Here is a 28,000-nt window from a genome sequence, read left to right as displayed (position 1 = left end):
ATGGTATGGAACTGGATCAGGGTTCTGTGATGGTATGGGACTGGATCAGGGTTCTGTGATGGTATGGAACTGGATCAGGGTTCTGTGGTGGTATGGAACTGGATCAGGGCTCTGTGATGGTATGGGGTTGGATCAGGGTTCTGTAATGGTATGGAACTGGATCTGGGTACTGCGATGGTATGGAAGTGGATCAGGGTTCTGTGATGGTATAGGACTGGATCAGGGTTTTGTGATGGTATGGAACTGGATCAAGGTTCTGTAGCATAATCCAGGGAGTACAGCAGCATTACTGAAGAAGAGGAGGGTACGCTAAGCGCTTTACATTGTATCCATTCACTCCTCATTCTTATTTGGTGATGGTAGCTACATGTGTAGCCACAGGCTGACAGAAACGTGGCAGCTAATCCATGCCCACCACATTCACACATTCATAAACCACATCCTCAATGCCAGAATGTCAGAAAGTGGTAAAAGCTTTGCTGTACAAACCATTCTGAATATGGCAGGCCTGACGTGTAAAAATTAAGCTAACGATACAAAAATAAAATATATTAGATTCATTTTGTCAAAAAAGCAGTAAAAGTCAAAGCAAATGTAAGAATCATTGTAGGAGTTTGTCTTTGCCCATATTGTCCATATAGACTTTTTCAATGTTGTAGATCAGAGTTGTTGGTTGGTGGAAATAAGCAGATTCATTGCAGGTTGTAGATCCTTAGTTTCTGTTGGCTGGAGAACTACTGTTGCATCTGAGTAGATGAAGCCTTTTGCCGTGCTCCTTTGCCTGTCAGCGCCACTAAATCGCTTCCTGTTCAGTTTGTAAAGGAGAGATTAAAAAAGAAGAAATGGTAAAGACGGCAAAATCGCTGTGTCTAATCAAACAGTGAAAAACAAAGGTAGGTTCAGCTGATTTTAAGAGGTACCACAGGGAGGTGATATGTCACAAGGTACACAACAAGATATCCTGAGCTTGTGGCTTTTGTTGTATCAAAATAATCCATAGTTCTTCAAGATCTACATTTTATACTGCTTCCCATTCGGGTTCAATTTTCCTAAAACTCTGGGTCAATCGGTTCACAACAGTGTAAGTTTTCACACTTTATGACTTATATGCAACCACTTAAGGCCCATTTAAACAGGGATGTCCCTTTCAAACGTTGTCATACGTCACCGTCCTCATACTTCTATGCGTGTTTTGCGTTGCTATGGTTGTTAATTCCTCCACTACCGTGCTGAGTTCAGAGTTCACTCCCACGAGCTGACATCAGTTTCAGACACCATTTAGCTGCGGAAATGTGTCACTGTAAAGTTGTTTTCAACTGCCCAACTCACCCTAAACATTTGTTTATATACTTTCTTCAAAAGCTTGCACAATTTCTACAGTTGTTCACGTCTTCATTCTTCTGCTTTTTTCCCCCTTCCTGAACCTCTTCTTCTTCTCTGGTTTGTTTCTTTTGCTGGTTGCATATCAGCTATTCTGCTGAGCACTGCCCCTGCGATTTCTGGTGGTATTGCTCCATTTTCTGCGTCAAGCGATGGATAGCTAAGCTCCTGAACGAACCAAATTACATTTAACATTACATTTTTTACACAACTTTTACCAAATGTCCAACAAAAATCATGTTTCCCCAAGCAGCAATCTCTGCTGCTTCCTATGCGGAAGTGCAAAAATTATCGTTCCCCCCTCATCCGCTAGGGGCTGACTCCAAAACGGAGCAAATCCCCATACACTCCCATGTTAAAAAGACCAACTTCACATAATTTGGGGTGTGTCCTTTTGTTTGACAGGTATCCAATATCCACGACAAGAAGGGAGAGTGTAGCACAACCACGATTTTTAGCTGACAGCGCGCCTTAGCTTTAGCCTGCCTACTTCTGATCTGTTTTAAGTGGTACGCGCATGCTGCTGCCTGAGTGTGTGCTCCTCTGGGCTCGTTGCCATAGAGACCGATTTGCGTGACATAGCTGATTGTGCGCCAACTAAAGAGAAAGAAAAATTAAGCTGGAGAGTCGGAGATATGGGCTTTTGGTCAGTGGCGATATTTGCATTATTTTCAGTTCAGTCCAGTTTCAGTCCAGACTTGTGGTGAAAGATCCTCCGGTCAGTGGAAGGAGTCCTTCAGCAGCCGACCCGCCTAAACAAGCAGCCGACCCGCCTACACAAGCCAAGCTTTTTTTCCTGGAGTGCAGCAGCTGGTAACACAGACAGAAATGAACAAGCTAGTTGCAGGGTTCATTCTAGGAGACATGCTCCCCCTGTCGACTATTGGGTTCGAAAGGTTTAGGTTTATAGGTTTAGAAAAATACTAGATAAAATGATTATGAGACAAGTGTGTCCATTTCTTCCCACACACAGGGACGTTGTTCTTGTGGTTTTAAAGCCATTTTGTTTACAATATATAGTAAACACTCTGCAGACAGGCAGTGATGATTCGGCTATGATGTTTGTCCATGTCTACACGGTGAATTATGAAATAATAAAGTAATAAGTAGTAAAGTTACTTTTCAAATGCAGTAACTAGTAAAGTAATTTCATTACAAATTACAGAGGTAATGAGTAACTAGTAACTAACTACTTTTTTACCTAAAGGCATCGAAAGTGTTTGAATAAAGTCAAATTGTGCAGAAATAAAAATTTCTGGTTGAATGGGTCACATGACTGAACCAGTACATGTATGGTCCGCTTTGCTGTGAGGGTTGTGAATGTGTCTCAGTTTGTCATGGTTCTACAGCTCCTGCAGTGGTTTTCAGGGTCATTTTGTGGCTAAACTCCAATCTTCAGTCTTACAGGCGCTGCTGAACTCAACAAAGTTCATATTGTGTTGGAGATGTTTATGTTCTTCTTCTGTGGTCTTGTGGTCTCCACTGAGAAGGCTGCTCGCCAGCAGCACTGCTCTGTGCTCTAAGACATGTCAGACAGAGACGTAAATTCCATGTTTGGGTTTTAGCGTGGTTAGCATTGTTACACTTTTGTACATGAAGCTTATAAACTTTTACTGTTTCATGTTTTTTTTAAATTTCTTCTGTCATCTACAAGACTGATTTGGTTTGTCTCTACCTGGCCTAAGCTATTACCTCTGCACATCTGGTATAGGCTGTTTCCTGCCTCCTTCTTTCAGGCTGGCAGTGAGACAAGCACCAGTTACATCTCTGGATGAGGTGGTACATTGTAAATTTTGCTAATTATACACAAATGTTGGTGTTCATGCTCAGTCTTACCGTCTTAGGATCTGTTTATCTCTCCACAGCGAGTGCTGTTGGCCAGTTGAATCAGCAGACGAGCACATCTTTTATAATCTGCAGGAGAGCAAAACAACAAAGCGTGTTTATGTGAGGCTGAAAAACAGGCAGTGAACCAGTTTCTAAAAGCAGACACGACCTGCAGCTGAAACATCACGAGGACCAGGTTGAACTTAGCCTAGCTTAGCATAATGACACGATCTAAGGGAAGAGCTTAGCCTGAGGATAAAGCTGTCTGATTTGATAAATGTTGAGAAAAATCATATTTTATAACAATGCTGCAATTAATCATGTTAGGTGAGAATCACCACTGCATTCTTCTATATACGGATTACTGCAAAGAAACATTTGTTTCAGCCTACTTTACTTTTATCATCATGCTGTTTTCAAAGGTCGTCATGGTGCAGTTTATTTATAAGGATCAGTTTTTCAATACCAAGTGACTGCCACAAGTGTTGGACCTGAAAATTATTACACATCGTTTTTACAGTGTTTTCCAGAACCGATAAAAGGTAGTGTGTTCATTCAATAAACTAGGAGCAATCTGAGAGCACAGGCTGCCGCCAAGCTATTGTAATCTGTTTTACCACTGATAGTGCACATCATTTAGGGATAATTTAGCCATTAGAGCTTCTAATGCCTGATACGGACATAACGATTTTATTAATCTTATAAGATTTTTTATCTGGTCGAGACCTCACACGTAAAGATAGAAAAATCGGTTTTGATCACACTGTGTGTGGTGTGTGCCGATAATGTAATCATGGAACAACACACACATGACGATGTTGTCCCACAACTGATCTACAATCTAGTCCTCCGAGCAGGACAAACCTCCAAACGTAGAAGAAGAAACATAGCAACAACCAGCAAAAAACGAAGAAGAAGAAAGATAGTAACAACCAGAAAAAAACGAAGAAGAAAGATAAGCTGTGTCCCAATTCAGGGTCTGCACACTTCGGAGTGCGCAGACTACGTAGGCTACAGAGTGTCCTCCGTAGTCTACACACTTCGAAGTCTGCTTAACGTTCGTGAAATGGGACAGCCTACCTAGTCTACAAGAATTTCCCATAGCAACAACACAGGACGTTTAATCACTTAAACCTCAGAAATTACTCGTAGGAAACGTTAGTAGACGCTGAACACGGAGCGGCAACACCGACAGTTAAAAAAAAAAAAAAAAACGGTTTGAGGCTCTGTTGTTTTCCAGCCGGTACACACTTAATTAACCCCTTAAAAGTATCTGAATATCAAATATTACCGAATTTTAATGTCACCATTTAACAAACATGCTTTAAATGTACTTGGTTTTGTAACGTTTATACTAAAGTGTAGTTAAAAAAACGAACTTTTTTTTAAAATAAAACTTTATTTAAACTTAATACGACTCTTCTGAGGTTGCTGATTCGCCACCGTCCTGTGCGCAACGAATTGTGGGAGAAAAGAGGCCGCGAAGGATGCATCACAAGCATCCTTCGTTTGAGGCCAAACGAAGTGCGGATTCGAAGGGTGGATTCGGAGGGTCCTTCAAATTCTGTGAATTGGGACAGTACTTCGCGCACCGCGATGACGTATGTGGCCGACGAATCCGCACTTCGAAGTGTGCAGACCCTGAATTGGGACACAGCTATAGTAACAACCAGCAAAAAACAAAGAAGAAGAAAGATAGTAACAACCAGCAAAAAACGAAGAAGAAGAAAGATAGTAGCAACCAGCAAAAAATGAAGAAGAAGAAAGATAGTAACAACCAGCAAAAAATGAAGAAGAAGAAAGATAGTAACAACCAGCAAAAAATGAAGAAGAAGAAAGATAGTAACAACCAGCAAAAAAACGAAGAAGAAGAAGAAAGATAGTAGCAACCAGCAAAAAATGAAGAAGAAGAAAGATAGTAACAACCAGCAAAAAATGAAGAAGAAGAAACATATCAACAACTGGAAAACACAACACACAGCATGGAAGAGGACATACAGGGCAAGGGAATGATGGTGGTTTTGGGATTATTGTTAACAGAAAAAGCCAGAAATAAAAAAATAACAGACTGGAGACGGCATGAACACAGACTTTATTTACTTCCTTGTTCCCCAGCTCGCTCTCTGATTGGCTACATTCCGTGCCACGTAACCATCCATGCAGTCAGAATGCACGAGTCGTCGGCATTCCTCAGAAATTGGCTTTGAAACATTGAACATATTCAATATTTCCGATTGTCGGCTACAACCTGTTTCGGAGCAGATTATCGGGACAGATCGGCTTGTAACACACCACAGACTAGGGCTGCTCGATTATGGGAAAAATTATAATCACGATTATTTTGACTGAAATTGAGATCTCGATTATTTAACACGATTATAGATAAGAGGTTGGGGGGGAGGGGGTGACATTTGAAGTGTTTACTGTGGTAATACAGACTAGTTTCTTTCCACCAGGTCCCCATAGCTATTGTTTGTCTCAGACCAGCAGCTATGTTCCGCCTGGTGTGATCTGGAAAAAAATAGTCTGGAGACATTTCGTTTTCACGTTGAAATCCGCGTCAATAAAATGTAGCGCGACATTTCTATACGGCGCTGGTGCGGCTTTACCACAGGTCCATAGCGGTGGCGAAACATCGGACTGTCACCACGTCTTTCACACACCCTCACTACACTCATCATACAGGGAAGAAAGAGACAGTCCACTAACATGGTGGTGAAATGGCAGTGATACCATTTGTCCAAAGTGTTGATGAGTTTCTTAAATCCCGGATTGTTCACTGTGTTAATTGAGAATAAAGTTCTGTTTGTTTATAACGTTTGTCTCTCTGTGACTTTGGGAGCTGGTGGATTATTTAGTTGCGACTCACAAAAATTGAGCATTTTTCTATTTTTTTGTGTTGCGTTGCAAGCCTCCATGTGCACGTCTGCGTGCACGAACGCAACATTTTACATGGAGAAGGAGCGACGCCGCCTCCCGTGTGTCCAGGTGTCTGCAACTCGTTCTGATTGAAACTAAAGCGGTCGGGCTGTGGGAGGAGTCTGCAGCAGTGGGAGGAGTCTGCAGCAAAGCGCTGCAATGACAGCTGCGCTCGATTTGGTCCACCTGCAGTAACTGGGAGGATGTTCCACCTGCAGAAATTAAGAGTATGTTCCACCTGCAGTAACTGGGAGGATGTTCAAGCAGCAGTAATTGGGAGGATGTTCCAGCAGCAGTAACTGGGTGGATGGTCCAGCTTCAGTAACTGGGAGGATGTTCCAGCATCAGTAACTGGGAGGATGTTCCAGCGTCAGTAACCGGGAGGATGTTCCAGCTGCAGTAACTGGGAGGATGGTCCAGCGTCAGTAACTGGGAGGATGTTCCAGCGTCAGTAACTGGGATGATGTTCCAGCTGCAGTAACTGGGAGGATGTTCCAGCAGCAGTAACTGGGTGGATGGTCCAGCTGCAGTAACTGGGAGGATGTTCCAGCAGCAGTAACTGGGAGGATGGTCCAGCTGCAGTAACTGGGAGGATGTTCCAGCATCAGTAACTGGGAGGATGTTCCAGCGTCAGTAACTGGGAGGATGTTCCAGCTGCAGTAACTGGGAGGATGGTCCAGCGTCAGTAACTGGGAGGATGTTCCACCTGCAGAAATTAAGAGTATGTTCCAGCCGCAGTAACTGGGAGGATGTTCCTGCGTCAGTAACTGGGAGGATGTTCCAGTGTCAGTAACTGGGAGGATGTTCCAGCTGCAGTAACTGGGAGGATCTTCCTGCGTCAGTAACTGGGAGGATGTTCCAGTGTCAGTAACTGGGAAGATGTTCCTGCGTCAGTAACTGGGAGGATGTTCCAGTGTCAGTAACTGGGAGGATGTTCCAGCTGCAGTAACTGGGAGGATGGTCCAGCGTCAGTAACTGGGATGATGTTCCAGCTGCAGTAACTGGGAGTATGTTCCAGCTGCAGTAACTGGGAGGATGTTCCAGCTGCAGTAACTGGGAGGATGTTCCTGCGTCAGTAACTGGGAGGATGTTCCAGTGTCAGTAACTGGGATGATGTTCCAGCTGCAGTAACTGGGAGTATGTTCCAGCTGCAGTAACTGGGAGGATGTTCCGGCAGCAGTAACTGGGAGGATGGTCCAGCTGCAGTAACTGGGAGGATGTTCCAGCTGCAGAAATTAAGAGTATGTTTCAGCAGCAGTAACTGGGAGGATGTTCCAGCCGCAGTAACTGGGAGGATGGTCCAGCTGCAGTAACTGGGAGGATGTTCCAGCTGCAGAAATTAAGAGAATGTTCCAGCGTCAGTAACTGGGAGGATGTTCCACCTGCAGTAACTGGGAAGATGTTACAGAGTCAGTGTCTAAGAGAATGTTCCAGCAGCAGTAACTGGGAGGATGTTCCAGCTGCAGTAACTGGGAGGATGTTCCAGCCGCAGTAACTGGGAGGATGTTCCAGCAGCAGTAACTGGGAGGATGGTCCAGCTTCAGTAACTGGGAGGATGTTCCACCTGCAGAAATTAAGAGTATGTTCCAGCAGCAGTAACTGGGAGGATGTTCCAGAAGCAGTAACTGGGAGGATGTTCCAGCGTCAGTAACTGGGATGATGTTCCAGCTGCAGTAACTGGGAGGATGTTCCAGCAGCAGTAACTGGGTGGATGGTCGAGCTGCAGTAACTGGGAGGATGTTCCAGAAGCAGTAACTGGGAGGATGGTCCAGCTGCAGTAACTGGGAGGATGTTCCAGCATCAGTAACTGGGAGGATGTTCCAGCTGCAGTAACTGGGAGGATGGTCCAGCGTCAGTAACTGGGAGGATGTTCCAGCTGCAGTAACTGGGAGGATGTTCCACCTGCAGAAATTAAGAGTATGTTCCAGCCGCAGTAACTGGGAGGATGTTCCTGCGTCAGTAACTGGGAGGATGTTCCAGTGTCAGTAACTGGGAGGATGTTCCAGCTGCAGTAACTGGGAGGATCTTCCTGCGTCAGTAACTGGGAGGATGTTCCAGTGTCAGTAACTGGGAAGATGTTCCTGCGTCAGTAACTGGGAGGATGTTCCAGTGTCAGTAACTGGGAGGATGTTCCAGCTGCAGTAACTGGGAGGATGGTCCAGCGTCAGTAACTGGGATGATGTTCCAGCTGCAGTAACTGGGAGTATGTTCCAGCTGCAGTAACTGGGAGGATGTTCCAGCTGCAGTAACTGGGAGGATGTTCCTGCGTCAGTAACTGGGAGGATGTTCCAGTGTCAGTAACTGGGATGATGTTCCAGCTGCAGTAACTGGGAGTATGTTCCAGCTGCAGTAACTGGGAGGATGTTCCGGCAGCAGTAACTGGGAGGATGGTCCAGCTGCAGTAACTGGGAGGATGTTCCAGCTGCAGAAATTAAGAGTATGTTTCAGCAGCAGTAACTGGGAGGATGTTCCAGCCGCAGTAACTGGGAGGATGGTCCAGCTGCAGTAACTGGGAGGATGTTCCAGCTGCAGAAATTAAGAGTATGTTCCAGCGTCAGTAACTGGGAGGATGTTCCACCTGCAGTAACTGGGAAGATGTTACAGAGTCAGTGTCTAAGAGGATGTTCCAGCAGCAGTAACTGGGAGTATGTTCCAGCTGCAGTAACTGGGAGGATGTTCCAGCCGCAGTAACTGGGAGGATGTTCCAGCAGCAGTAACTGGGAGGATGGTCCAGCTTCAGTAACTGGGAGGATGTTCCACCTGCAGAAATTAAGAGTATGTTCCAGCCGCAGTAACTGGGAGGATGTTCCAGAAGCAGTAACTGGGAGGATGTTCCAGCAGCCGTAACTGGGAGGATGTTCCAGCAGCAGTAACTGGGAGGATGTTTCAGCAGCAGTAACTTGGAGGATGTTCCAGCAGCAGTAATTGGGATGATTTTCCAGCTGCAAAAATTAAGAGTATGTTCCAGCCGCAGTAACTGGGAGGATGTTACAGCAGCAGTAACTGGGAGGATGGTCCACCTGCAGAAATTAAGAGTATGTTCCAGCCGCAGTAACTGGGAGGATGTTCCACCTGCAGTAACTGGGAGGATGTTCCAGCCGCAGTAACTGGGAGGATGGTCCAGCTGCAGTAACTGGGAGGATGTTCCAGCTGCAGAAATTAAGAGAATGTTCCAGCGTCAGTAACTGGGAGGATGTTCCACCTGCAGTAACTGGGAAGATGTTACAGAGTCAGTGTCTAAGAGAATGTTCCAGCAGCAGTAACTGGGAGGATGTTCCAGCTGCAGTAACTGGGAGGATGTTCCAGCCGCAGTAACTGGGAGGATGTTCCAGCAGCAGTAACTGGGAGGATGGTCCAGCTTCAGTAACTGGGAGGATGTTCCACCTGCAGAAATTAAGAGTATGTTCCAGCAGCAGTAACTGGGAGGATGTTCCAGAAGCAGTAACTGGGAGGATGTTCCAGCGTCAGTAACTGGGATGATGTTCCAGCTGCAGTAACTGGGAGGATGTTCCAGCAGCAGTAACTGGGTGGATGGTCGAGCTGCAGTAACTGGGAGGATGTTCCAGAAGCAGTAACTGGGAGGATGGTCCAGCTGCAGTAACTGGGAGGATGTTCCAGCATCAGTAACTGGGAGGATGTTCCAGCGTCAGTAACTTGGAGGATGTTCCAGCTGCAGTAACTGGGAGGATGGTCCAGCGTCAGTAACTGGGAGGATGTTCCAGCTGCAGTAACTGGGAGGATGTTCCACCTGCAGAAATTAAGAGTATGTTCCAGCCGCAGTAACTGGGAGGATGTTCCTGCGTCAGTAACTGGGAGGATGTTCCAGTGTCAGTAACTGGGAGGATGTTCCAGCTGCAGTAACTGGGAGGATCTTCCTGCGTCAGTAACTGGGAGGATGTTCCAGTGTCAGTAACTGGGAAGATGTTCCTGCGTCAGTAACTGGGAGGATGTTCCAGTGTCAGTAACTGGGAGGATGTTCCAGCTGCAGTAACTGGGAGGATGGTCCAGCGTCAGTAACTGGGATGATGTTCCAGCTGCAGTAACTGGGAGTATGTTCCAGCTGCAGTAACTGGGAGGATGTTCCAGCTGCAGTAACTGGGAGGATGTTCCTGCGTCAGTAACTGGGAGGATGTTCCAGTGTCAGTAACTGGGATGATGTTCCAGCTGCAGTAACTGGGAGTATGTTCCAGCTGCAGTAACTGGGAGGATGTTCCGGCAGCAGTAACTGGGAGGATGGTCCAGCTGCAGTAACTGGGAGGATGTTCCAGCTGCAGAAATTAAGAGTATGTTTCAGCAGCAGTAACTGGGAGGATGTTCCAGCCGCAGTAACTGGGAGGATGGTCCAGCTGCAGTAACTGGGAGGATGTTCCAGCTGCAGAAATTAAGAGTATGTTCCAGCGTCAGTAACTGGGAGGATGTTCCACCTGCAGTAACTGGGAAGATGTTACAGAGTCAGTGTCTAAGAGGATGTTCCAGCAGCAGTAACTGGGAGGATGTTCCAGCTGCAGTAACTGGGAGGATGTTCCAGCCGCAGTAACTGGGAGGATGTTCCAGCAGCAGTAACTGGGAGGATGGTCCAGCTTCAGTAACTGGGAGGATGTTCCACCTGCAGAAATTAAGAGTATGTTCCAGCCGCAGTAACTGGGAGGATGTTTCAGAAGCAGTAACTGGGAGGATGTTCCAGCAGCCGTAACTGGGAGGATGTTCCAGCAGCAGTAACTGGGAGGATGTTTCAGCAGCAGTAACTTGGAGGATGTTCCAGCAGCAGTAATTGGGATGATTTTCCAGCTGCAAAAATTAAGAGTATGTTCCAGCCGCAGTAACTGGGAGGATGTTACAGCAGCAGTAACTGGGAGGATGGTCCACCTGCAGAAATTAAGAGTATGTTCCAGCCGCAGTAACTGGGAGGATGTTCCACCTGCAGTAACTGGGAGGATGTTCCAGCCGCAGTAACTGGGAGGATGTTCCACCTGCAGTAACTGGGAGGATGTTCCAGCCGCAGTAACTGGGAGGATGGTCCAGCTGCAGTAACTGGGAGGATGTTCCAGCCGCAGTAACTGGGAGGATGTTCCACCTGCAGTAACTGGGAGGATGTTCTAGCCGCAGTAACTGGGAGGATGTTCCAGAAGCAGTAACTGGGAGGATGTTCCAGCAGCCGTAACTGGGAGGATGTTCCAGCAGCAGTAACTGGGAGGATGTTTCAGCAGCAGTAACTTGGAGGATGTTCCAGCAGCAGTAATTGGGATGATTTTCCAGCTGCAAAAATTAAGAGTATGTTCCAGCCGCAGTAACTGGGAGGATGTTACAGCAGCAGTAACTGGGAGGATGGTCCAGCTTTAGTAACTGGGAGGATGTTCCACCTGCAGAAATTAAGAGTATGTTCCAGCGGCAGTAACTGGGAGGATGTTCCACCTGCAGTAACTGGGAGGATGTTCCAGCCGCAGTAACTGGGAGGATGTTCCACCTGCAGTAACTGGGAGGATGTTCCAGCCGCAGTAACTGGGAGGATGGTCCAGCTGCAGTAGCTGGGAGGATGTTCCAGCCGCAGTAACTGGGAGGATGTTCCAGTGTCAGTAACTGGGAGGATGTTCCAGCCGCAGTAACTGGGAGGATGGTCCACCTGCAGTAACTGGGAGGATGTTCCAGCCGCAGTAACTGGAAGTATGTCCCAGCAGCAGTAACTGGGAGGATGTTCCAGCCGCAGTAACTGGGAGGATGTTACAGCAGCAGTAACTGGGAGGATGGTCCAGCTTCAGTAACTGGGAGGATGTTCCACCTGCAGAAATTAAGAGTATGTTCCAGCCGCAGTAACTGGGAGGATGTTCCACCTGCAGTAACTGGAAGTATGTCCCAGCAGCAGTAACTGGGAGGATGTTCCAGCCGCAGTAACTGGGAGGATGTTACAGCAGCAGTAACTGGGAGGATGGTCCAGCTTCAGTAACTGGGAGGATGTTCCACCTGCAGAAATTAAGAGTATGTTCCAGCCGCAGTAACTGGGAGGATGTTCCACCTGCAGTAACTGGAAGTATGTCCCAGCAGCAGTAACTGGGAGGATGTTCCAGCCGCAGTAACTGGGAGGATGTTACAGCAGCAGTAACTGGGAGGATGGTCCAGCTTCAGTAACTGGGAGGATGTTCCACCTGCAGAAATTAAGAGTATGTTCCAGCCGCAGTAACTGGGAGGATGTTCCACCTGCAGTAACTGGGAGGATGTTCCAGCCGCAGTAACTGGGAGGATGTTCCACCTGCAGTAACTGGGAGGATGTTCCAGCCGCAGTAACTGGGAGGATGGTCCAGCTGCAGTAACTGGGAGGATGTTCCAGCCGCAGTAACTGGGAGGATGTTCCACCTGCAGTAACTGGGAGGATGTTCTAGCCGCAGTAACTGGGAGGATGGTCCACCTGCAGTAACTGGGAGGATGTTCCAGCCGCAGTAACTGGAAGTATGTCCCAGCAGCAGTAACTGGGAGGATGTTCCAGCCGCAGTAACTGGAAGGATGTTACAGCAGCAGTAACTGGGAGGATGGTCCAGCGTCAGTAACTGGGAGGATGTTCCACCTGCAGAAATTAAGAGTATGTTCCAGCAGCAGTAACTGGGAGGATGTTCCAGCAGTAGTAACTGGGAGGATGTTCCAGCAGCCGTAACTGGGAGGATGTTCCAGCCGCAGTAACTGGGAGGATGTTCCAGCTGTCGTAACTGTGAGGATGTTCCGGCAGCAGTAACTGGGAGGATGTTCCAGCAGTAGTAACTGGGAGGATGTTCCAGCAGCCGTAACTGGGAGGATGTTCCAGCAGTAGTAACTGTGAGGATGTTCCAGCAGCCGTAACTGGGAGGATGTTCCAGCCGCAGTAACTGGGAGGATGTTCCAGCTGTCGTAACTGTGAGGATGTTAACAGGTCAGGTCAGGTAGAGCCAGCGAGGCTGGGCTGCTTAGTTCTTCCTGTACTGTGACCTGCTCAGAGTTGATTGACCAGTATGTGAGGATCTGCCCCCAAAGACACCCCTTGAAAGGCCACCCACTCATTTACGTAATCAGGCAGAAATGCAAACAGAATTATAAAAAGGAGGTACAGAGATAAACGTTTGGAAAAATAAATTGAGGAAAAAAAATGCTAGATTGGGAATAATGAGATCGGAAATATAACTGTTAATAAAAAAAAATGTCAATCAAAAAAAAAAAAAAAAAAAAATTTAAATACAGAAATAAATCATTTTGGTGATTGGAAAATGTAAAACGATATACAGAAATAAATAAAGGCATAAAAATAAAAGTGAAGAAAGAATAAAAAAATCACTGAACAAATAAATAAATTAAACTGAAAATTACATGTTCAACATATATACCAATAAACAGGAATATTAGTACAGTAAGTTTAATTAAAACAGTACATTATAAACTAAACATAAATTTATGCAATATTTCATATGTTTCTAATGTAAAATAATATTTTAAATATTTTTTGTATAAGTCATCAATTTCTTTATTGAGACATTTTTTTAGTTCTGCGGCTGTTATGTTCAGTCCTCCATAACATGACACCAATAAGTAGTAAAATCAAACATATCTAATAATGTACATAGTTGTATTATTGTTCATGCTTTTTGGCTTGTAAAATAGGCCATGAATTTCTGCACCATTTTTCTGTTTGTGTCTGTCACTCACAAAACATACAACCCTGCAAATGATAAAACAAATCCAACCACTGAACTTCTCATGTTCAGCAGAAATCAACGAATAGAAAGGAGCTCACACAATCAAAAGACAGCCAGCTCATCAAATTCACGTGACTCTGTCACACTGGTGTAAATCTTGGGCTTTGCTGTAAACCAGTTTGTATGAACACGATTTCACTGTTTACTCATTAATTACATGGGACATTAAGTCTATTCTGTAAACGCATAGCGACACCTACACCCTGTGGTGAAGTTAAGAAAACTCAGCTTAAATAAACAGTTTCCCACCAATGTTGTCTGACACACATCAGCCAATAAACTGTCAGCTTTATGTAAACAACCACTGGACAAGTTTCAACCTTCCCAGTTCCTGTAACTTTCACCTTCGACAGAAAAAAATGCAGCTGCTTCTACATGGCCTGCACACATAGAACCTAATTGTAACCCTGACCCTAAAACAACTGCTATCACTTACAAATCACTGTGACAAAAAGGCACCTCCAGCATTTACAGGAAGTTCCCTTAAGTTGATGTCCAATCAGAGTCTGGTCCCAATTAAGTAGAAAAACAAGTGCATATACAGATTTGTGCATTTGCGAGGACAAAAGCGTTCACAGGCCCCTAAACTTAACCATCAGCTAAATTAATTTAATCTCATTGTAGCTGTATACAATAATCAAACAGATTAATCTGATATAGAATCAAACCAGAACTGACTATGATTTTAAAGATGTTAAAAACGTGGGTTTAGATTAGATCATGTGCATGTAAATTCCTGTTTGAAAACATGAAATTAACCTAAAGCTGGATTTATACCTGCACAGTGTCTGCGTGCGCTTGGTCACAACAGCTAGCAGCAGCTAGCTTCAGGCTTAGCTCCCTTAACTATACCCAACAGCTAGCTGCTGCTAGCTTCAGGGTTAGCTCTCTTCAATTTACCCAGCAGCTAGAAGCAGCTAGCTTCAGGCTTAAGTCCCTTCACTATACCCAACAGCTAGCTGCAGCTAGCTTCAGGCTTAGGTCCCTTCACTATACCCAACAGCTAGCTGCAGCTAGCTTCAGGCTTAGGTCCCTTCACTATACCCAACAGCTAGCTGCAGCTAGCTTCAGGCTTAGGTCCCTTCACTATACCCAACAGCTAGCTGCAGCTAGCTTCAGGCTTAGGTCCCTTCTCTCTACCCAACAGCTAGCTGCAGCTAGCTTCAGGCTTAGGTCCCTTCACTATACCCAACAGCTAGCTGCAGCTAGCTTCAGGCTTAGGTCCCTTCACTATACCCAACAGCTAGCTGCAGCTAGCTTCAGGCTTAGGTCCCTTCTCTCTACCCAACAGCTAGCTGCAGCTAGCTTCAGGCTTAGGTCCCTTCACTATACCCAACAGCTAGCTGCAGCTAGCTTCAGGCTTAGGTCCCTTCACTATACCCAACAGCTAGCTGCAGCTAGCTTCAGGCTTAGGTCCCTTCACTATACCCAACAGCTAGCTGCAGCTAGCTTCAGGCTTAGGTCCCTTCACTATACCCAACAGCTAGCTGCAGCTAGCTTCAGGCTTAGGTCCCTTCACTATACCCAACAGCTAGCTGCAGCTAGCTTCAGGCTTAGGTCCCTTCTCTCTACCCAGTGGTGGTGAAACAGACACAGGACTCTGCTGCAACTAGCAGAGCTGTGTGGTGTTTATAGCTAAAGCTGGTACCAAAACATTTACCTCTAAACAGGAAGTTTCTCAAAGCAACTTTCTCTGCTCCAAAGTAGCTAACATGCTCTCTCTCTCTGTCTCTCTGTCTCTCTCTCTCCCTTCTCTAGCTCAGCCTTAAAGGACATTCTAACATTAGTTTTGACGCTCAGGTCAAATATGTAGTTCAGTCTTGCTTTTCCCAGATAAAATTTGCATATTTCTTTCAGCTGTTGACTTTCAAAAAGATCTACAGCTTCAGTCTGTTCTCATCTTGACTACTGTTATTCATCTTACCAAGGGATTAGTCGGCGTTCCCTCCATAACCTCCAAATAATTAAAAAACCTGCAGAAGGACTTGGACTTAATGACCTGGTATGTTTCCTTCGGACCACTGAGAGCCACAGTTATTGACCTTCTGATTTTCCCTAGATCACAGTTTGTAGCAAAGGGAGTAGGGTTTTTACAACTGAAAACCCATGTTATGGAATGTTATTATCACTATTAATAACAGAAAAATTACTTCATGGCTCAGAATTATATACAAAAGAAAATATATTTATCAAGATGTTCTTGTAATGTCTTCAGTGGTCTGTCAATGGCAGAAATAGAATTGCACCCACACCTGTACACACATCTTTGTGTGCCCCCCACCCACCATCAACCCAATACAAACACCAAACTGCATGCATGATTTAAATAATAAGAGCTGCTGCTGTTCTGAAGTGATTACACTGATAACAGTATAACAGTGCGGTTGTGTTAAAACATGCCTTATCTTGCTCTTCATCTGTAATTCCTGCAGTAGCATGAATGAGCGGCAAACACTGAAGAGAGATTAAACAGCAACCAGCAGACTTTCAGATTGAAACTTCAGGACATTCTGACTGTTTCCTGGACTGATGCGGTTTGCATATGGGTTTATAATCGGGTTATAGTTACACTCCTACAAATAAATAATCTAAACATTGCTCCATATCCGACAGAAAGACTGACGTGTGTATGTGTGTGAATAACATTTACACCTAATATGTTTTTAGCTTATTTTTTTATCTAGGGAAACTTCCCTTGCTTTCCTCACCAGAATAGCCACTCCATAAACCTTAACTTATATCTCTGCATTGTGGCCTTAAGGTCTTAAGACTCCTCACCAAAATCTAGTTGTGAAGTCCAATTATTTGAACTATTTGCTGTAAAAGTGTCATTTTTCTAAACTGTTAGTCAGTTATGCACATTTTTGAGTTTATGTTAATCATATGTTTGATAAAAAAAAAAAAAAAAGTTTTGTAGCAAATTTTTTTTGTGGAAATTATCACAAGATGCTGTAAAAACCTCATCTTCAGGAGAGAAGGTTTTTACTTTTTACCGTTAGCATCAGTGAGAAAAATCACAATGACAAAAGTGAAACGACAGCAGCGTCACTCACAGTCAGGTACTGTGCAGTCCCTGGTGTTGTAGTACAGTCTGTGGAACTGTTTCTCACACTTTGGGCTGAAGTAAAGAGGACCTGAGGGCAAAATGAAAAGTCATACAGAACTCACGTTTTTGGTTTTTTTTTGTGTGTGACAGTTACAAATCCTTTAAATGTAGATAGGATTGCCGATGATATCAACAACAGTCAATAATCATTATGTTTTACATGTTCAGTTGTGTCTAGCTACAGTTAGAGTTTCACCGCAGTAGATAGGCATCAGAGGTATTATATCTATCTGTAATGCTTTTGTTTTATGTAAAGCACTTTGAATTGTCCTGTACATGAAATGTGCTGTACAAATAAACTGCCTTGCCTATATGCTGAATTTGCTGTTTTTCCCAACTCATCACATAATGACGTTATGATACCTTTCTGTAACTTGTAACTCACTGGATCCACCTGCAACATAAGCTCTCAACATGCAGGAAGCTGATCTACAGCTTCGTTTTGACATGTCACCCTTTACTATGATAAAAGTCAACAACAAATATTCTTCAAAACTCCTTTTCACACATTTGATCTTTAGATTCACTTTTGATAACTGTTTTCATTGTTTAAAGCATTGAAAGTTGTTATCTTTAAGTATAAAAATGGTTTGGTTGCCTTTAGGTATGAAACCTTCTCGGTTGGCTTTAGGTCTTAGGTGTTCTTGGATAGCTTTGGGCATCATGTGTTCTTGGTTAGCTTTAGACATTAAACATTCTTCAATAACTTTAGGCATCTGATGTTCTAGGCTAACTTCAGGGGTTAAATGTTCTTTACTAGCTTTAGGCATCAAACAATCTTTGATAGCTTTAGGTGTCAGATGTACTTGCCTAGCATTAGCCATTAAATGTTCTTTGTTAGATCAATGGAATAGACATCATTTGCTAGCTTTTAACTTTTAACTTCTTGGTTAGCGTTAGGCATTAAATGTTCTTGGTTAGCTTTAGGAATTTTAAGTTCATAGTTCTGTCAGACAACTTATATGTAAATATTTTTAAATCTATATTAGAGAATAAGTCTGAAGTTTGGCATCTACAACCAAACCCATCACTCCTCGTGCATATATTTTCTTAATTTTATTTTAGAGACATCAGAGCCTAAAGGTGGATGTTGGGGTGGAGGGGAAACTACAAAACACGATGCTGTATATAGTGTTGAGGAGCAGCAGCAGCAACCATCAGGCAGACAACCAGACATGAACTTGGCAGCTTAAATAGACCACACAGAATAAAAAGATACATTTGTGGTGTCATGTAAATTCCAAAGCAATTCACATTATCCCCCCACATCACATCAAGTTGACTATCTGAGCTAGCTTGCAGGTGTTGCTCCATTTATGTTTAGATATTATTAGTACTTTTTTAACCTTGGGTATTAAAAGAGTTTAGTATTAAAATCACACGTTTAGATTTAGGCATTAAGGATACTTAATTACCTTTAGGCATTTATAAAGCTCTGTTTTGTAGGTATTAAAACACTTGGTACAGTGTTTGATATTAAAAGTAGATATTTAGGTTTAGGCATTAAAGGTTTTTGTTCACTCATGGTCTTAAAATTCTTGGTTATGTTTGGTTTTAAAACTATATGTTTAGCTTTATGTATTAAACTGCTCAGTTAAATGTATGCATTAAAACTTCAATATTAATTTTATACACCAAAGCAATTGGTTAGGTTTAGTATTCAGTCTGGTTTAGACAAAAAACAAACAACAACAACAAAAAACTACAGAGTAAGCAAAACATCATGGTTGGGTGTTCAAATATTACAAAAAGTTTGTCCAACATTTCCACTGTTTCTTTTGCACCAGTTATGCCTCCAACTGAGACACACCCTGCATTTCAAAGAATGACTTTACAGGAGTTGAACTGGGTAATGACAAGGATTTCTGACTAAGCATCAGGATGTGATGAGTTAAAAATCGCTGCAGATGGACTATGTGTGTGAAAGCCTTATCTCTCACACTGTAAAAATATGACATGACAGTGTAATGCAGCATTAGTTACTTTATTTACCATCAAATGTGCTGAGGTGACAACACAAACCCTGACTGGTCAGTCTGTTGGTGTTCGTACCTGTGAGGTGTGTGATGAACCTTTCTTTGTGTCGTGGATCAAAGGAGTGACCTTCTGCAAGAAAAGAGGTTGGTCAAGAATTCATTTCCACTTGATTTTGTAATTAATTCATATTCATATTCTACATATTGATCACTATGATTTAAAAAAAATTATTTAAAAAGATCAGAACACAATATCCTCAGACATCTGGATAACCACTGTAGTTGAGTACTTTTACTTGATGCCATTTTAGAGATGAACATTTTCCACACAAGAATTAAGCACCAAGGTCACAAAATTCAAGCCAGAGAGCTTGTTATATACAAAATCATAGCTTGTAGTGAAAGTTATGGAGTCTAATACAACTGCCAACTTGTGAAGTCACAATATCAAAATTAAATGAGTAATTTTACTGCCATCATAAACTCATATTCGGCTTTTGCATTGGGTTTTCAGGGATGTTGTTGACTCAGGCTGAACGTGAATATCTAAGATCAACCAGAAATAAACCAGAGATGTACCAAATCTACCTTGGTGAATGACATTTGGCAGTCCTCTGGGCCTTACTGAGCCATAAGTGCCACATCTGGACCACATGAGACCCACACATATGATTATGTGGATTACATAGAAAATTTATCCTAATAATTACTGAAGTTAACATGAAATTGAGGAAACAACCTTTCTCCCTATAAATGATTTATCACGTGCTGCTTTATATTTCTAGATGTCTTCAAAACAAAATATTACATTGGGTAAATAGCTTTACTTTCTTGATGCTTTTTAGATCAAACTGTTATAAGCAAGATAATCATTTTTATTTTATTGATTTCAACTGGGAAATGATGTATGTAGACCCATCCTAGTTGGACTCGCAGCCTGCCATTATACGATGCCCGGGGATAAATGTTGGCACACCTGGAACTCAAACCCAAGTCGTCCTGGCCCAAAACGAACTCTGTAGGTAAGTAAGTAAAACTTAATTTATGGCACCTTTCAAGATCTAAAATCACAAGGTGCATCACAGGGGCCAACAATGCAAATAAATAAATAAATAAATATATTAATTAATTAATAAAAAGCAGGCTTAAAAGTTACCACAGAGTCCACCGATCTCAAGACCAAAGGAAGAAAGTTCCAGAGTCTGAGTGCCACTGAACAAAAAGCTCTGTCTCCTTTAGTTTTCAATTTTGTCTGGGGCAACATCAGCTGGCCCTGGTCACGGGACCTCAGGGACCTGCCAGGAAGACAAGGCTTCAGAAGCCCTCTTATATAACCTGGTGCCTCACCGTGACGAGCTCTCCAAGTAATGAATCTTAAATTGCATACCGAAATAAACCGGAAGTCAGATTAGAGTCACAATCAATCTAGACTACCACTCCTCCGTGTTATATATTGCTACGTCACCACTGTACAGAAGGAAAGGTTATCCTCAGCTCCTCTCTGTGGTAAAGTATTTATGCTCTACATTCACAACCAATCTCAAAAAAAAAGGTAAAAAAAAAAAAAAAAAAAAATTTTAAAAAACTGTAGGGAAAAATCTCATGAACGGCAACCTTGTGACACAGCCTGGGAAACACTGCAGGCTGATGCTTCTACAGGAAGACTCTTGTTTTAAAGAATTTAATAGCAGAGTTCAACTCTCCTCGTCCAGCAGCACAAAGCATCAAAAGGTGGGATGAGTCATATGAAGATGGTTTGCTGAATCGGTAGAGAAGTATGCTAACATGGAGTAGCAGCATGGACAGAGACGTAACCCTCACAGGCTTGGACTACAGGGACACCTAACCACAGCATTAATGAGCAGATTAGCTTGTGAATATTTCTGTTTTTTAACCCTTTTCTGTCCAGCATCATCATATGCAGAAGGATGGTTTCTGTGCCAAATTGTGCCGGCAGATAGTCTGCCGTGAACTAAGGAAAAAAGAGTGAAACAGAAGCGTAAAAAGGAGAAGAGAACAGGAACAGAAATAAAATGTGGACAGAAAAACAGAACAGCCTGCCGTAATCACAACATTAACAATATAAACAGTTTCAATGTTAGAAAAGGGGCTATGTAAAGAAAATAGGTAAATAATCCTATAAGAATAGGCACAACTCGACATCCAGCTGCTACATCTAAGCATGAAGCAACCAGGACGCGTCATTTAATCTCCTCGACAGAGCTCAAGAAACAGTCGTCGGGAGTACAGACAAAGACAGCAGCTGGAAGCAGCCGGAAGGAGGAACAGCTCCGTGAGCACGCGGGAGCGTGGAACCATGCCACAGGGATGAGCCACATGCTACCGAGGAGGCCACGACCGCAACCAGCCCCCAGACAGGCATGGAAGGGCTCAAGGTCTGAGGGTCCAGCAGGCCCATAGAGTACAGAGCCCAGGAGAGCCAAAGCAGGGACGCCCATTCAGGAGGCCCTGAGTGGAGCCCACCAGCACCACAGAGCAACACAGGACAATGACATACAGGCCCACCAAGGCACAGGCCGCACGGACAGCCAGCGCCCTGCAGGCCCAAGAACCACCCATATCCCCCATCAGAGACCTGCCCAGGAACCTGACAGGAATTATACTTAAGCTCAAACCTGTCTGGATGGATCATTGTAGCATCTCAGATCTTTCTGAGAGTTGCTCCTGTTACTCATCCAGACTGAGTTTGTGCAGGCTGAAATGTCAGCAAGTTATTAGGTGACTCTCATTCTGTGATTTTATATGTATATATTCTCTTTCTCTCTCTCTTCTATCCTGGCTTACGTGTGTTTTTATGGAGTCTGTTTAATAAATCTGAGTTGGTTCAAAGGTCCATAAATTCTGCTACCTGGGAGGAAGTTCCAGGTCTGTTTGGTTGAACAGGAATTTTATTCACTTAGGACTCTGGTGGATGCTCTGCCATCCACCCCACCAACATGGTTGTGATACCACCGTGGTGGGCCTCATATCCAACAATGATCAGATCCACTACAGAGAAAAGGTCCAGCGCCTCACAAAGAAGAATCTGGTTCTTAAAATCAACAAGACCAAGAAGGTCCTAGTAGATTCCAGGAGGTCTGGGAAGACTCTGACATCACACAGTAATAAATGCATATATGCTAATTATTTGTATTTATTTGTTTTTTATGTTTTGTTAAAGGGTCAAATAAAGACTTCCGATTTTGATTTTTTTTTCTGTCCACTATTTCTATTGTTAGGCTTTAAAGTGTAGAGTTTAGCTTAGATTGCTTAGATTGGGGCATTGAAAGTGCTTGGTTAGGTTTAGGAAAACACAGTTAAGTTATAATACACCAGTTTTTTCTCGGTTGCCCTGGTAAGGCGTCCACTAACAGTTAGGACAGCGGTTGGAAATACTTTGCAAATTTAAGGGGAATGAAAAAAAAAATTGGTTAGGATGAGGAAAACATTATGATTTGGAATAAAACACATCCTTTACCTGGTTCAGGTGTCATTACAAGATATTTTACATCTTTTTTTGTTTTATTACTGCTAGTTTATGTAAATATCTTGATGATACATGGAGTTTCCTTGCTGTTGTTGTGTAAATGTGCTCTCCCTGGTGAAGAACAGACAGTTTCAGCACTGGAAGCATCTTGCTCAAGGTTCATCAAGTCAGCTAGTGGCGAGCACAGATAGACACTAGGTGGTGCTAGAGCACATGCCCTTTGCCCTCTGGACCAAGCAAGTGCCCTTTTCAAAGTTATTATTATTATTTTAATAGTGTATGTGGCCCATGTTGACGTAATCATCAACAGCCCTCGGATATTTAGTGCGCTGTACCTAGCAGTACAGTAAACTGAATAAGTTAGTTAAAGATAGTTTCGTAAATTAAGTGAGACAAGTTAAATTTGGTTCAAGAAAATCTGTCAGAGTCAGAACTCTGTCCAGGTGTTGCTGAATGCATTTCATTAGTTTGGTTTCCATGCATCTGTAAATATTAGGTTTATATTTTTTTGTCTTACAGGTAATTGTGTTTACAAGTAAACTTATACGAAGTCATGTTAGATTTGCGATACGTTTACGTTCATCCAATGTGGGAATATACGATGCTGAGTTTTATATTGCGTAATTTTTAGTTTTATATCAAGACTTTCAATAAAAACAAAGAAAGGTAGGCCTTGTGTAGTTACTGGAGGACTTAAACATTAGCTAGTTGTCTAATTTAGCAGTGAGGCTAAAAGAGGACAGTATATTCAGAACTGTGTATTTAATGTTTAATACTATTACTGCTGCAGGAGGACCTTTATTTGAAATGCACCTGGAGGAGCTGTACAGGGCTAAAGAAGGACGTATGACTGTATGAGTGTGCGGAGCAGAAAGTAAATAAACCAGACAACATGACCTTTGCCCCAGGTGAACTGTACCTCATTTCATTAAAGGTAGGATAGGAGACGCTTTCTAGGTGCATTTTTACTATATTGCCTAAAATCTCCTTCACATCCCGATTGCAGCCAATTAATTAAATGCTCGAACACAAAAATAAAAAAATTTTGTCACCTGTGGAACAGACAGGACTAAAAAACACCATCCAATCATTTAACTGGCCTGGTTGGTGATATGTCTATCAACCTCAGCTGCTTTGTCTCCCTCCCCCCTCAAACCCTCTGTGTACCCCTCTTCGTGCACGAGTCGTGCGCTATCAGAGGCTTGGAGCACTTGTAGAGGCAACAAAGCGAGGGCCAGAGCTTGGCTAGCTTCCTACATCAAATCATTGTAAACTCTTTACTGTGAGGGACATAACGGCAGAAAAGCCAATATCGGAAAAGAAAATCTGTTTAGGAGAAGGCTGCTTCCAAGAAACAAGCTGAAGGAGAGCTGAGCAAGAGCTCTACTTGATGCGTAAGATAACATTATGTCTTCATGACTTCCTGAGAATATTCATTGGTTTCCGGCATTATGTTGTTATTTTAAAACGTATGCAGGCATTAGAGGATAAAACAAACTGGAGCGTCAGTAATACTGCAGTGTTTCTTTTTACCGGACTAAGTTTGCTAAGTAAGAAAAGCCGGGGAGACACTGCACCACTTTTCCTTGGCTATATCCTGTACAGTGAGGTTTTCCAGAGCCTCCATGGAGCAGATCCTGAGCCTCGGTGTGACGCTGTGGCATGGCAGCTGCACAGCACAGGACAAGCTGTTATGCTGCATAATGACAATGAAGATCTTGAATCTATATTTTTTTGTAGCAAGAATAAGTTGTTTCTATGTTACACTTGCAGTAATCTTATATTTACCTCAATAGGCTCATTAACACTCTGACAGTGCTAAATACCAGTTAAAATGTATCTGCAGAACACAGCCGTGTAGTGGGATATGACGTTTGGCCATGGCAGTTTCAGTCTGGTGTTAGTCTTACTGCTGTAATGTGTTACTTTTTTATTCTTACACAGCTGTAATAAGGCAGCCAGCAGTTTGACACGCTGCACAACATGCCCTTATTTTTCACTGAGCAAATTCCTCCAATTTCTCACTGCGACAGAGAGGGTTAAATTAATAAACATTATTTTATGTTTGCTGCAGAGAACCACAGCAGAAAAGTTAAATATGTGTATATCTCCCTGTCTGCTTCACCCAACAAGTTCATTTTATGATGTTTGTATTATTTTATGGCGACATAAAAGCCAGCTGTTTTATGAATGTTCTCTGAATCTGTATTTTATACTGATGTGTTACCTCACTTTCAGCTGGTTCACATTAAAACCTTCTGTGGATTTAATCAAACACTAAAAAGACTCTTTCCCTGTCCATCATGATGGTTTTCTTTAAAGCTGAAATGTACAGACATCAAGCCAGAAGAAGAAACGTTATTAAAGTGTTTCTGTTCAGTTATTTGGAGAAAGGTTTGGTAAAGAGAGAAATACTGTCTATCAATAAGATTCTCTGATTCATCTCCTTCTGGTTGCAGATGGTTTTACTTTCTGCTCCCAGATTTCCCTGCAGGTTTTCATATAACCAATCAAACGATTAAGAGCAGCTGACATCCTGAATAAGGTTGTTTCTAGTTGAGATGATAGCAGCGGTCTTCTGACACATCCTACACCCCACCATCCTTCATGCTGACACCTTCAGTCAACAAATGCCCTCCTCAGAGGCAAACCGCAGACGATCACCAGGTTATCTCTCTGTCAGGGACAGATCTACAGAGGGCCAAGAGGGGGCAACTGCCCCCCTACCATAGAACCCCCCGCCCAAACCTGCAACCCTGCAGAGCGGACATACCGACCTAAACCCCGCAGAGCGGAGCTACTGAGCCGCCCAACCTTCACCAGGTGAAGTCAGCTTCCACAGGTGATGTTTTACTTCTCGGAGTTGAAGTGAAATGAAATGTGTGATGACCAGAACGTCACGGTTACATAAGTTCATCAATCATCTGCTGATAGCGACTCAGTCGCAAGTGGTTTGTGGAGCATATTTCTCTAGGTAGCTAGTTTAGTTCTAGTAAACAGGAGAGTAGTTTATGAAGGATTTAGATCAGTGACGGATCTAGAAAATTTTACATGTGGGTGGGAGGCAAAGGAGAGACAACAGGTCTAGACAGGATTGCAATAGTTGGATTTACAAGGAGCAGTTTTGATCTGATCGGACATTTAATCAGCATAAATGCATCATATAGACACCTTGATTTATCTGATCGGACTCGATCAGAATGAATCAGGTGTGTGTTTGTGTGTGTGTGTGTGTGTGTGTGTGTGTGTGTGTGTGTGTGTGTGTGTGTGACCTGATCAACAGAACAAACTCAGCATGTCGACTCTCATTCTGATGGTTTCTGTGGAGTCAGCAACACAGAACTGGACTGTGGAGGACACAATGGTTTAGATGGAAACTGAAAGAGATTATATATCATCTGGAGTAGTTCTATACGATCAAATCTTTTTGTCTTCTTCTTCTACATCAGTTCCACACTGAAGTGTTTAACGTGGCCTGATCGAAGAAATCTGTCCATCATGTAAACTCAACTTATGGATCATTTTATCCAGTGCTCATGTAAACATGTCAGCTGGAATCTGATCAGGTTCAGTAAATAACGTGTTTAGGAAGTAAAGCTTCACATATCTGAGCTTCTAACACACTGGCAGGGTTTCACTGATAAGTTATTTTATTGTGGAACATTTAATGTCGCCACACTGGAATTTATAACCATCCGGATTGCATTGAGGATGGACCCATTTAGACTTATTATTGTAGAAGCTTTGTTTCCATCTCACAGTCAGCAGGGAACCAACTGACCGGCCTCATTGCTGATATTGATCACACAGAGTTGTCACTGAGGCGTCTGCTCCTGAAGCAGAAACTCTCCAAACGTTTTTCATTGCTAAACCAGAGGTGGACCCCCCAGGTTTAACATGTGCAGAAACAACGTCATCACAGAAACCATCAGAATGAGAGCATGATCAGTTTCTCCTGTTGATCAGATCATGGAAAACTTTAAACGCCCTCTTGATTGGTTTGAAAATTCCTTCTGATGGAGGCTGACATGTTTACTTGACGTATTTTATGCCACCCTGTCTGGACCTCTCTCCCCTGCTTTGTCGCCCCAAGTAAAACTTTCTAGATCCGCCACTGCTCTCTGTGACCAAACAGCTTTGAGTGTTAGTACAGACCCAGTCCGTGGCGCGGCCTGCCCCCTCTCTCCTTGGCTCTTGCTCCATGTCCGGTGAAGCCCAGCTGCGTCCTCTGGTAGCGGCTGACCAGCTCCATGAGGCTGCGCCCGTTACCGGACCATCTGCGCCGCGGCGCCTCGGTGGCCAGCGCCAGCAGGAGGAGGAGGAGCGCGGACAGGACCGGGAGCCGCGCGAGCAGCATCACTGCGGACCTGCAGGGACGCACAGATGCTTTCTTGAAGTTTGCAGATTTTATATTTCAGCTGTAACTTTTCTAAATCTATAAATCCCAAAAAGTGATTTAAAAATCTGCAAATCTGCGCAGTAACGAGATATTTAACTGTTTTGGAGCAAACTATGTTTCATCAGAGAAGTTTTTCTGGACCAGCAGCTCCTCTCCTCGCGCCTCTTCGTGCGTCTCCGCGCGCCTCCGCTCCCCGGCGCGCCGCTCCCTGATCCCGCGGCGGGACCTGAACTTTCTGTGTCTCTTCTGATCTGTTATCCCGGGTTAGTTACGATCCGAGCCGCGCGCTGTGCACCGGAGCCCGGTGGCATCTTAGACCGGCGCGGGAAGCTGGTGGAGCGCGTGAAGCGGATCCAGCACCTTCATCATCATCAGTAGCCGGTCCTCCCCGCGGCAGCCTGCAAACAGCTGGACGGGTTCATGCCTCTCAGCTGAAGTCCTGACCCGCGTTTAACAGGAGACACCTGCGGCTCCGGATCCCGCAGCCCGCGTGCTCCGGATTTATAAACCTAACTGGGTTCTGAGAGCAGCGCGCGCTCCTTCTCCTCTGTCCTCTGTGGGAATAATCCTGCGTCCCTTCTTCTCCGACACGCGCGGCCGGATTACGGAAATAAGGAAGAGGAGGAGGTAGGAGGTCCGTGCGTGTTCGGGCTGTGTGCATACACAAAGCCCACGTGCACCGCAGAAGACGTGTGACAGATGAAAGTTGGTGCACGCAGACAGCGGTGCAGCACTCCCTCTCAGTGGATGGAGGGAAAAATGCTCTTCACTCTTCTTCAGGTGTTTCTTTCACTTTTAATGGAGTCAGTCTCTCAACGAGCACAGAAACGTAAAGCTGACATTGTAGATGAGTTGAGAGTCTTCAGGTGTCCAAATCAGCCCAGACCACAGACTGTCCCAGTCTCTAAGTCTCCACAATACTCTATGTTGGCATATTTTTATGTCTTCCGGATGAAATGGCCATAATTACACCTTTTACACCTGTCTGGCGTAAAAAAGAAGTAAAAACAAAGAAGTTAAAACAACCTTAGATCAACAACAGCAGCAGAGGACACTTCATTCACAGAACAAAAACTGATCTGAAAGTCAGAATCAGTGCGTGAAAAACTGTCCATCCGTAGAGGAACCCAGCAGCAGCCAGGAGATGCTGGTCTATACCCTGATTCAGGGTCATCTTCAGGGTGAGCTCCTCAA

At 43.8% G+C, this 28,000-nt stretch overlaps 1 protein-coding gene across 1 annotated transcript; it reads right to left on the bottom strand.

Annotated features, from left to right (window-relative positions):
• Nucleotides 1–24: 24 nt before the first annotated feature.
• On the bottom strand, nt 25–27,376 carry alkal2b (ALK and LTK ligand 2b). The gene is made up of 6 exons (XM_041978887.1): nt 26,904–27,376; nt 26,563–26,774; nt 18,997–19,050; nt 16,892–16,972; nt 3,217–3,294; nt 25–805 (listed from the first exon to the last, which is right to left on the bottom strand). Exons 2-5 carry the CDS (start codon nt 26,762–26,764, stop codon nt 3,221–3,223), a joined length of 411 nt encoding a protein of 136 aa, XP_041834821.1. The 5' UTR covers nt 26,765–26,774; nt 26,904–27,376; the 3' UTR covers nt 25–805; nt 3,217–3,220.
• Between the last annotated feature and the right edge of the window lie 624 nt (nt 27,377–28,000).

Source organism: Melanotaenia boesemani, chromosome 24, assembly GCF_017639745.1.
Source record: "Melanotaenia boesemani isolate fMelBoe1 chromosome 24, fMelBoe1.pri, whole genome shotgun sequence".
Classification (NCBI taxonomy): domain Eukaryota; kingdom Metazoa; phylum Chordata; class Actinopteri; order Atheriniformes; family Melanotaeniidae; genus Melanotaenia; species Melanotaenia boesemani.
This window is presented reverse-complemented; position numbering and strand designations above follow the sequence as displayed.

Coding starts and splice junctions, on each gene's coding strand:
- alkal2b (XM_041978887.1), bottom strand. CDS start 26,764: ATGCTGCTCGCGCGGCTCCCGGTCCTGTCCGCGCTCCTCCTCCTCCTG. Junction 19,051..26,562: donor CAGGCCGCGCCACGGACTGG/GTCTGTACTAAC, acceptor CTTTTCTTGCAG/AAGGTCACTCCTTTGATCCA. Junction 3,295..16,891: donor GGACTGCACAGTACCTGACT/GTGAGTGACGCT, acceptor GCTCTCCTGCAG/ATTATAAAAGATGTGCTCGT.